This window comes from Hemibagrus wyckioides, linkage group LG11 (assembly GCF_019097595.1).
Source record: "Hemibagrus wyckioides isolate EC202008001 linkage group LG11, SWU_Hwy_1.0, whole genome shotgun sequence".
In the NCBI taxonomy this organism is placed as follows: Eukaryota; Metazoa; Chordata; class Actinopteri; order Siluriformes; family Bagridae; genus Hemibagrus; species Hemibagrus wyckioides.
In genome coordinates, this window is record NC_080720.1 from 14,955,135 (window position 1) to 14,967,191 (window position 12,057).

Sequence of the window (12,057 nt, forward strand, 5' to 3'; positions counted from 1 at the left end):
CTTTTCACACTATGTTGTAGAGTATATGTTATACTTTTTATTGTACCTCTTGCCATCTCTCTCTCTCTCTCTCTCTCTCTCTCTGTGTGTGTGTGTGTGTGTGTGTGTGATGTTTTGTTAAAAGAACAGCTTACTATACCCTCCCCACAATTATTTCAATGTGCAGATGTCCTTGCATGATGTCCTTGCATACTGTCCAAATGATAAAGAAACTTGACTGGGAAAAATCAAATAAAAAGAAGATAATGAAAACCTAATATTGGGCTCTGTCAAGCCAACATAATTACTGTGTGTGTGTGCGTGTGTGTGTCTATCTCTCAGGTACTATTCTTCTTTTTTTCTTCATCTTCTTCTTTCGGCTTTTCCCTTCAGGGGACTCCACAGCGAATCGTCTCTCTCCACCTATCCCTATCTTCTGCATCCTCAACACCCTAGTGAAAGCCATGTTTACCAGACTGGTGCTGGGAGACTGTGGAACAACTGTCTCTTCTTCAAACAAACACCTTATTTTGTGGTTATTAAGGTTAAGTAACTAGCTTGTTCTGTAGGTTATGCACTGTTTATGATATGGCAGGTTGAACATAGTTCAAAAGTCAATGTGCATTGGCTCTACTGCTGGCAGTCATGCTGAGAGCTTACATTTTATTCTCTGAACACTTCTGTTATACTTAGCATGAGTCACTAATATTTGGTCCACATCCCAAACTACGTAATGCTGTAATAAATAGTATGTCACTGCACTATTAGTTGCATGTTTGTGTTTTGTTTTGCTTTTTAATAAAAAAAGATTCTGCTTAGTGTGTATTGTGTGGTTTGGAACACAGCATTGATTTTTATCAGATTGTGAGATTAGTGTGTAGCGAAGGAAAAGTCGACGTTGCAGTCTATCGTATCTAATGTTCAGAAACAATTCCACGATCTTGCATCATGTAACTTAAACCAAACTATTTCACACTTTCTTAGGAGAAGGAGATTTTCATTAAGGCATTAGAACAAACACTACCTGTGGACTACTTCACTGTTCCCTGATACCAATGATAACTTCTCAGATAATAAAGAATGAGGGATCGGAACAAGTGAAAAGAATATGTCATTTTTATCCGTTTATTATTTTAACTATTAGGTAATAATTGTGCATAATGGCATTGATGTATACCTCATAACTGCCAGTGTCCCCATAACTCAGAACCAGCACTGAGTCAGTAATAATTCCATGGGAAGATTCCAGGGATTGCATCATTTCATGGCATTATTAAAATGTCTTGGCATGCATGCACACATTAATAACAAGATGTCCAGGTGATTTTCACTGCCTCTGCTGGTTATTCAGGGTTCATAAAACCACAGTAAGTAATTTTGCGTTGTCTGTAAGTTTTTACATATACTGTTTATGCTGTCTTACAGTAGTATTGCTGTAAGATGAAAACCAATGGGATATTCTTTACAAGGAAGTGTTCAGTTTAATTAGTGTTGAGCTGCTGAATGCATGTGTTTAGCATTTTGTGTTTAAATAAAATGATAATATATAATATCTGTGAACAATTAAAACATTTCACATTACTTTATTCAGTTAACTAATTGAGTCTAAAGCACTTTCAAGGGATCCACTATTAGATGACCTATTCTCAGTGATGAGCTGGGTCCACTAGATGGCAGTGTGTGTGTGTGTGTGTGTGTGTGTGTGAGTGTGTGTGTGTGTTACTCATACAATATATTCTTATACTGTATAAGTGCAAGTTAAATTACTGAATACTATTTCCTGTTAGCATGGAAGTGACTTAACTATCATATTTTGAATGGTTTCTAAAGACTAAAGTGTATTAATGAATAACTTCTTTTTACTATGACCCTTTTTGAAAACCTATTCATACATAATTCATATTATATACCTTAAGTAAAAGTGATCACTGATGGCAAGTGACACAACTGTGAAATTGGGTCCTATATAAGAAGGGCCCTTGACTATCTTTAGGTATGGGACCAATTCAGAGCTGACGAAAAGGGAGCATTCTCCCCAAAGCTATGCCTCCAAAATATTCACAAGATGTGAAGCTTTCTGTGTCAGGCAGATTGACCGACCAGTAAATAGAGCTGCCCACTTGTCCTGATTAGTTGGGTGTCTGTGGTCTACATAGCATGTTTTTCCCCCCTCAAATTTAGACAGCCCAGAATACCAGAGAAACCACAGCTAATGAAATGTGAAAAGTTAAGCAAATAAAAAGACAAAAATAATTGACCTCATCTTTAATTTATGCACAAAGAAATCAACTTAGAATTTCAATATTCATAAAAAACACGTTTATTTACATTACTTACAAGGAACAGCAAACCCGAATCACCAAAAATCTACAATTAAAAACATCCTGTATATGATACATTAAACAGATTCACTATCATTTTACTCCATGTCTTAAAGAATACTTTATCATATGTTCTATAAAAAGTAGTGGTATACAGAGCTGCCGCTGGCATCCCATTATTATTTTCTAACTAGTTGAGAGAGAGAGAGAGAGAGAGAGAGAGAGAGAGAAGAATTAGAAGAAGAAGAAGAAGAAGAAGAAGAAAAAGAAAGAGGAGGAGAAGTGAGAAAAAACATGAGCAAGGCAGAACAAGAGAAAATAAGAAAGAGGGAGAGAATTTTTTTCACAGCACGTTGAAAATGAAATAAGTGCCTCTCCGTATTGCGAAGGGCCTCCTTAATATCAGCAAACACGTTTTTCTGACTAGTGATAAAATTAATCTGTATACCACATTTGGCAGATGGATAGAGCTCATCTTTTAGAGGGATGATGTTGTTGAGTCCACTACTTCTCTTCCGTTACACACTGTTGGCACAATGTTGGATGCTGAAGAAGCAAAGCAGTTACAAAAAAATTTGTTACATAGTTTTATGTAATGTTAAACTACTTCTTCTAGAATACTTTAGCAACGTATGACATCAAAATTTTCTATTTGTTTTTACAGGATCACTGAGTTCTCTCTGCCAGAGTGTTCACTGTAATATCCTGACATTACTGGACTCTGTCTTATAAAGATATTCAGTCTAGCATTATGACATCACTGAGTCCTTCCTGATGAAGATGTTCAGTATGACACTGTAACATTTTATTATCTATTTTATTTATTATGATTTGATTTGTCCCTGGGTTCTGTATGATAAAAGGGTTCATTCTGATATATTATGACGTTACATCTTCATTTCAGTTTTATTGCATCAGTGGGTTCTGTCTGGTAAAGTTGTTCATTTGGATAATATTACATCACTGAATTGTGACTGATAAATACATCTTTATGATAAATACATTCTGATATGATATCACCAGGTTCTGGCTGTTAAAGGCATTTACTGTGACAGTATGACATCACATTTCTGTGTATAAGAGAAGTGTTTATTTGGATATTTTTGAAATCACTGGATTCTGATTGATAAAAATGATTCATTCTGACATTAAGATATCACAGGACCCTATCTACCAAAGGTGTTGAATCTGATAGTATGGTATCACTGTACCTAAGAAAAGTGTAAAATTCCTTTCCTTTATTAAATGGTCAGCTACACTAGAATGTCATAATTTTAAAATCTCATAATTTGATATGAATTATATTGAGGTTATCTGTATTTAAGTTGCAGAATTTGGGCCCCCATGCTTGTGGTTTACCTTGAGAGAAGCTGGAACCGGGGCCTGTGGTCACACTGAAGCGAGTGGTGGCCACCCTGAGACTGGTGGTGACATTCTTCTGTGGCTGGAACAGGATGATGTGGATCTTAGGAGCAAAAAGGCAACCCAGCACCACGGAGCCACTCAGACTCACCGAGATGCACATTGTGGTGGTCTGAACCTGAGAGGACACAAATAAATTCATAGCAAACATTACAGTACTGCAGCAGCTGAAGGTGATGGAGAGAATGTTTATCAAAAAAAATTTGTGTGATAAACAATATGTTTGATTAAGATGTCACATTTCACTGTGATATATAGTATTATGGACACAAAAAATATTACACTTAACGCTCTTCAATCGAGCTGAGATCATACAAGAGTAACTTCAGGGTCAGATTTGTACGTTAATCAGACACATGCGACTCTATAAGTGACATGCCATTATGTCTGAGATAATGATGTGTGCCATTTCTATGTGCCACTAACTCCTCACTAATGAATGCATCTCGAATCTGAATAAATATTATCTGATTTTTTAATATAGCTACACTATAAAAGTATTATTATTATTATTATTATTATTATTATTATTATTATTATTATTATTACACCCTTAATTCCCGAAGGTGTTACAGAATCAGCCTATTACAATTTTTTTTCTTTCCCACACACTATGATTCACAAAGAGCATGACATTTTTTGCTTTCTGTTTGCTAAATTAGGTTCAGGAGAGTTTCAGGAAGACAAGCATTGCATAACAATAAATCAGTAGGCTTTAAATAATACAACACAAACAACTGCACACAAAAATCTTGTTCCTCTTTGTGCAAATATCTGACTGCTTTGCAAGTTAGAGATACAGGGGAAATAAGTGATTGCTTTTCGCGTCGGGTCCTACCTATTATACCTTTTACGATTCCCTTCAGTTCAGATCAATTCGATTACATTCAGTTTAATTAAATTCACTGACTCATTGAACCAATACATGTTTTATATAATATACAAAAAACTTCCCAATAATGATAGGTTAGCATAAAAGGTCCTCAAATTTTCCATTCATCACCAAAAATCTCTCTACTCACACTTAGTTTCCTAAACATGGGCTTCAGCTGATTTTAATAATCCACACACATGCACCAAAGACACACACGCATTCTTAGTTTTGAAAAGACATACTCAGGGACATCCTGTTCTTTTTTTCTCTCCCTCCTCATGTTCATGACTGTATAATTTACCATTAGAGGCTAGGAGCCCATGTCTTTCTCTCTTTTTGTTTTAATCTGACTCTGTGGATTCAAAGGGAAAGCCCATTAGAGCCATAACACACCTTCAGATCAAACAGAATCTGACCTGACTGAACAAATGCACTGTGTGTGTGTGTGTGTGTGTGTGTGTCCAGCCATGCCATGTTTCCTATTGCTTATTTCTGGCTGAATTTCTATCTCTCTGATTATGCAAAATTTATGAAAGTAGGAATTTTATGCTCTGTTATAGATTACTGTAGTGTTTCATTCTTGCACATCTTTATGAGGGATATGTCTACCCCTGGAATCATGCTCTCTTCCATTTAGGGGTTAAAAAGCCCTATAATGTTATCAGTCACCTGCTAAACGAGGTTCGAAAGGGTTCTATTTAATCATTTTATTGTAATCATTTGTCTCAATATAGACAGCTTTTCAAAGAATTGCCAGCAAGGCAATCTCACTGAATCACTCACATATGAATTCATAAAAAATGCAGAATACTTTCCGAAAGGTTACTGTATTATTTCAATTGGAAATTAGATGAGCTATTATATCTTTGTATGCCATCTTATTTGAATTACTGTGAAAGCAATTCTCAAAGCACAGCAGCTGTAACTGTAACTGAACGGGAAAGAAAAAAAAATACTTTAAAAAATGAAAAATGTTATGGCAGGGAATTGAACAAAAGAGTTCGTTAACAATACTTCAAGGGATTGCTGTTTTAGCCGCTCAACTCAACACACTGTAAAAATATTTAATTATACCATATGATGAGTATCTTTCAATGCAGCTACAGATAAATTAAAGAAAAAAGTTTAGCAGTTTAACCTGTCTGAACTGCAGGAGTGGGGGATAGAATAACAATAGTTATAAAACACATATTTGTGTTAATGGATATGCTTTCTGCTTACAAACTCAATTAAAAAATATGAGCTTGTTAATCCAGGCCATATTAGGCCCCTAAGCTCTTCTGTATATTAATCAGAAACCTTCAGAAAGACACAGATAACAGTGTGTAGAATCACTTCCCAGACCATTAATAAATAATAAAGCTATAATTAATATAAATCATGCAAACAAACATATACAAACATACATATCAGTAGTGGCAGCTGACAAGACATAAGCAGGCACTACTGGAAGAGGCATGGTGTTACATTTTATAAAAATGTTCTGAAAATTAATCAACACCAACTGATCTGTCTAAATAAAGAAAGAAATAATACACCGTTTTAACACATATTACTGATGTTGTTTTAAATGATGTTTCTTTAAACGTCTGCCCTGATTAATCTTCAATCAAAGCATGACTAAAAATGATATCTGCATACATTAACTAAAAATATTATTATATTAATATTCAATTATTAAAACTTGCCACTCAGGCTTAGTTCTATACTTTGGTGATTTACAAATGGAAAATAATATTCATGACATTTGAACCACACAAGGCCAAAGTTATAGTCAAGAAAATCTGGAGACTGAGAGCAGGGCATAGGTGTTTGTGGAGGTGATGAGTTGATAGATGAAGAGCATGTAAAAGACTGAGGATCATGGGAATTGTATCTCTGCAACTTTGGGAGTTACAGACACTAGTGTGTTAAGTTACTTTCTAGGGAGCTTCGCTATATCAGCTATTTTCTTATAAGATATCTTGATAAAGATTTATGACTAAAGTTAGTTTCTAAAACAAAACTGGCTTATGAAAAATTAAATAGTGAAGTTCTAGGTCAAAATTTACAATTTTACAAAATCTACAAATTTACAAAATTGATTTAAAGTGATTTCAAATTTATTTCTAAATCAAAATGTATTACTTAAAGGAAATTCTTTTAAAACATGCTGGTGAACTGCCTACACTTGCCCATAAGCTTGAATGAGTGTGTGTGTGTGTGTGTGTGTGTGTGTGTGTGTGTGTGTGTGTGTGGTGCTCTGCATTTCTCGAACAAATGAGTGTATTCCCCTTCCCATGTCAAGTGTTCCCAGGTGTAAGCCTCTGGATTCAGTAAAATTTTCACAAGGATAAAGTAGTTACTGAAGAGGAATGAATAAACTTCACAGAATCAGCCAACAATTTCCTGACCTACTTGAGAAATTTAAGAAAACCTCCTGGGTGAAGCTCCTTCATGAAGCTGATTGAGAAGATGCCAGGGCTGTGCAAAACTTAATATGTTATATACTGTTAAGAATTTAAAATATAAAATGGATTTGTTTACCCCTTTTCTGGGTCACTGCATAATTTCATAGCAGGAATGTCAAATATATCATTATTTTATCATTTTTAAATTATAGAAAAAGAAAGCTACCTCAAGAAAATGCAATAGAAAAAAGGTCTCTAGGAGTTTAACATGTAGTGTGTATGAACTTTAATCAAGTGTAGACTATAAAATAACTGGTTCTGTATGACTGCTGGTTTTATGTAAACAGTTGGAAGTGTAGATAATCTGTCAATTCTAACTACTCTTGAATTAAGTAGATTAATTTAAGTTTTTTCTGGACTGTAGTTCTGTTCATTTCCTTTTTCTGTAAATCCAAAACATAAAAAAAAAACAAAAAAAAAAAACCATCAGCTGTGTTAAATCTGCTTACCCTGAGGTCACTGGCTGTGACATAGAAGATGGGCTGGAAAGCCAGCCAGATTATGCAGGTGGTGTACATAGTGAAACCAATAAACTTTGCCTCATTGAAGTTCTCTGGGCACTTTCGGGTCTTGAAGGCGTAGAAGGTACAGAGGATAATGAGGACACAGTTATAGGTCAGTGAAATTAGCATGCTGGAGTCCTTGCTGTTGCATTTCAACCTGACTATGTCTCTTCTCTCAGGACTGACCTCTTTCCTTACACCCGGTACTTCTACCAAGAGCCAGACCATCACTACTAACAGCTGACAGGAAATGAGGGCAGCACAAATAGCTACCTGTGAAGCTGGACTAATAAACCGTGGCCTTTGTGCACCATCTTTGACACCATTGAAGATACGGGCAATGCGGTTGGTCTTGGTCAGAAGTGCTGAGTAGCAAACTGCAAAGGAGGTACCAAGCCCAAGACGACGTAATGTACACACTACTACTGAAGGTTTGGCAATGTAAATGAACGTTATGCAGTAACAGAGGAGCACACCCAGGAGTAAAATGTAGGAAACTTCTCGTCCACTAGCTTTGACTACAGGTGTCTCGTTGTTCTTTATGAAGAGACCAATCACAAAGAGTGTGCACAGTATCCCCAAACAGGCAATGGTGACTGGTCCAATAGCCCAGGCATCCTCCCAGTGGATGTACTCCTCAGGCAAGTCATAGCAGCCAGTCAGGTTGGCCAGTGGCCATTGACCAAAGCTGCATTCTGCACAAGTGAATTCATCCAGGAGATACTGGTAGGGCTGGCAGGGGATACAGATCCAACAGCAGACATCACCGGGCTGCATGCTCTTGATTTCATTCATCTTGCAGGGGTCACTACACTGAGAGGTAGGTACCACTTGGTTATCCCAAGGGATGAGATTTGTGTCTAGGTTCAAACTCTGGGCCCAAAAGCCCACTTTACGGTAAACATATGTGCCGTTTTCTATGTGGTAGTGGAAGATGTTGTACCGACCCAGACTGTCTCCATAAGCATCAAAGTGAACAGTGTTTTCTGTGTCAGCTGGACGGAAAGGAGCTGTAAAGACAAAAGACAAAAGATAAGCCAAACGTCAAAGCAACATGGAAAGACTTAAAGGAGAGCTTCAAATCTATTATATCAAAGCCTTTGGAATCCTTATATAATATCCACTCACTGCACTAACAATCGCAAAAGCTTCACTTTAGGGGGTTGTAGATGCACTGGACACAGGTGCAAACTGTGCATTTACATAATTGAGGTCAGGAGGTGGATTCACAAGACTGTCATGTTTCTTTTCAGGTAATTTTCCAGTTCTTAAAAGAACATCAAAAAACATTTCACTTTAGATGAAATGATATAAGTTTTATGACAATAACAGGTGTATCCTCAGCATCCCTAAACATCTTTATATAAACATTTATTTCTCGTGTGTTTATGTGAGATCTTGGCTATTAAAAAAACGCAATCAAGATGATTGCCTTACCAAAGCAGTAGGTCTGATTCAGGCCTTTGATTTATTTCACTACAATTTCCTCAAAAAGAATGGCCACTGATCTTTGGGATTATGTAGGCTGCATTAAAAGAGCAACCAGCAGGGTAGAACCACTCTATTTTATAGACAGAGCATGTTACTTTCTTTGTACAAGAAGATAAAAACAGGTTCATTGCACAGCAGCGTGTAACTCACGCTCTTTGTGACAAATCTACGCCAGGCAAGTTGATTTTTTTTTTATCATAATAGCATGTATTCATTATAACATAGAACAACAGCACATTATTATTTACCTTATTTTACTCCATTTTCTCTTAATATTGTCTTTGCAATTTCCCTCGGTACAAGACATGTATCACAAGCTGTTGCATCATATTTAACTGCTGCTTATGAAACATCATAGGTAAGGCAACATCACTGGATTTAAAATGAAATTATAGCAATGTAAAGGTAGTAAATTTGAGAATGTCATCTTTAATTTGAAGATATTTAAATCTGGGTTGGTGAATCATAAAGGGCAGCATGGTAGTGCCACTTCACAGCTCCAGGGTCCATGGTGTGTGGATGGGTGTCCTCTCACTTGCCAAAAATATGTGAGTTGATGACCTGGCTTCGCTAAATTGCCTGTAGGTGTGAATGAGTGTGTGTGTACATGCTGCCCTGTGATGAACTGGTCTCCCGTTCCGAGTGTATTCCAGCCTCATGCCCAGGGCTCTGTGGAGGCCACTTGAGTTCTTTCACTCCAACCTTGCACCAACGGTTTAAGAACAGGGGCATTGTCAAGCTGAAACATGTTTGAGCCCCTTATTTCAAGTGAAGGGAAATTGTAAGGCTACAGTTTACAGACCTCTTATATAACTGCGCTTCTAACTTTTGGCAACAGTTTGGGGAAGAATTATATATGGGTCTTATGGTTAGGTGTCTACCAGCATTTGGACATACTACATAGTGAATAATATAATAGTTTTCCTATTATATTATTCACTATGTAGTATGTCCAAATGCTGGGAGTAAACTTGTACATCAGAATTTTCTTTATATAATTTATTGTCAGTGCATATGTAAAGTAAATAATCGAATAATCATGAACATTCATCATTTTATTCTTCTGACAAATATTGCTTTAGTAATATGTTTTGGGTCCTTCTCCTGAGTTCCTGAGTTTGAGGCAGCTGGCTGGTTCTGAGCTGTTAAGATTTTCTGCTCCCTTCAATTTCCCTTTTTAATTCACATCTGTTTCTGTTTAGTACAGGTTTTCACATCTGCCCACAGTTCTATAGCCTGATTTGTCTGTACAGGAAGTACCCCAGTGGTATAAATGTATTTTTCAAACATCTCCTACAGTTGGTTCCTGTGTTTGCTAGATTCTATATGCCGATCATATTTCTTAGCAATATACCAAATCATTAACTTGATTTTAACTGGCCGAGTGTCTCGATTCCATGACTTGCTTTACTATCTGTGATTGCCTAAATTACATGTAAAAACTGACAAACTGAAGCTGACTGTGCCAGTGCGAGAGGACGCAGGAAACGCATGATGATTCTCAGCTATGTCTAATGTAGGTGTGGGGTGTTCTGTGCTTTCAGGAAACTACCTTGTGCAAGGGACTGGCAAAGCACACACACACATGTGCAGAGTGTGCAAAAAAACCTTGAGCTGATTGCCATTAATGTTGACACTTTAAATTCTGTGAGACTGAGAGCAAAGAAAACCCATAAAGGTTGCACTTTATGGCAATAATTCCTGCAATTACAATGTGACATGCCCCAGGGTACCAAAAATTAGATACTATCATTGTACTCACCATCAAACTTTGTCTTCAGGATGTTTTCTTTATACAACTTCTTTCCATTTACTGGCTTCATGGCACTGCAGAGTTTAGTGGTGTTTTGACATACTGACTGTCTCATGTTGTGCAGTGCATGGGCCATTGCATACACAGCATTCATTACAAACATGATCTTGGATTCTTGCTCAAACTTGCCATCTCGGAGCGAATGCTTCCCACAGTTAATATCGTGCAGGCTACATTGGAACCGATGCTCCCAGAACTCTCGAAACCAGGGATTGCGAGTGTTGTTGTAAGGATTTAGATTTGTGAAGTACTCAGCAAATTTTTGGATTGGATATGAAGCAAGTTCAATGGTGAAAGCTCCTTCTGCCACTGACTCACTTCCCTTCACCACACTCTCCTGTGCCCCCCAGCCATCACTGGCCACCCAGATAAAGGACACATTCATGCGATTTGCTGCAACAAGAAGCTCTCTGGCATCCTCACTTCTAGTAAAAAGGATCACAACTTTAGCATTGGACTTCTGTAACAGAGACCTGATCACTCCTTCATAACTGTAGCGGTCCATTGAGCGGCTAACCTTTGCAGATGTAGCGATGCAGATTTGCAAGGCTCTGGCCTCCTGCTGAAAAGCATCAATGCCAGTTTCTCCGTAATCACCCTCTGAGGCTACAGTAGAGACATAAGTCCAGTTGAAGTAGCGCAGGATCTCAGCCATAGCCTTGGCTTGATAGAAGTCTGGTGGGACGGTACGAGCAAAATAGTCATAGCGGGACTTATCACTGAGCTTAGCACTTGTTGACGCATAGCTAATTTGGGGGATCTGGAAAAGCCGCAAAAGGTTGGCCACCTGCAAGAAAACAGAGAATGATCCATGAGATAGAAGTTGGCAAAAGAGAGTCTTTGAGCATTGTTATGCTGAGCAATTATAATTACATTATTAATAAATTATCAATGCATTAGTACACCTTGTACAAATGACAAATTAAAGCATTCACATAAAACTTTCAGTGCTTTAATTCTATTTTAGTCTGCAAAACACAATAAACACAAAATAAACAATTATAAGATATACTGAACGGACTATGAATATTTATTATGTATCTATCTGTTGTTTAGCGCTCTAAATATTTGTACCAGTTTTCACACTCCATGGCCATGGTCTAGAACTTTTTTATTTTCATCCTACCATCATGATTGAGAAACAAAATTCAAAAATACTAAACCTTAAAAATACTAAATTGAGTACCTGAGAGTACTTTTGGTC

General features: G+C 37.1%; 1 protein-coding gene across 1 annotated transcript in view; it reads right to left on the bottom strand.

Moving 5' to 3' along the window:
• Nucleotides 1-2,302: 2,302 nt before the first annotated feature.
• Nucleotides 2,303-12,057, bottom strand: part of grm2a (glutamate receptor, metabotropic 2a) — a 34,326-nt gene continuing 24,571 nt past the window's right edge. Inside the window, exons 3-6 of the mRNA XM_058403879.1 lie at nt 10,803-11,640; nt 7,496-8,559; nt 3,660-3,840; nt 2,303-2,846 (exon numbers count right to left, since the gene is read on the bottom strand). Coding sequence (XP_058259862.1) covers nt 2,779-2,846; nt 3,660-3,840; nt 7,496-8,559; nt 10,803-11,640 — 2,151 coding nt within the window. The 3' untranslated portion in view covers nt 2,303-2,778. The remainder of the gene's footprint in view (nt 2,847-3,659; nt 3,841-7,495; nt 8,560-10,802; nt 11,641-12,057) is intronic.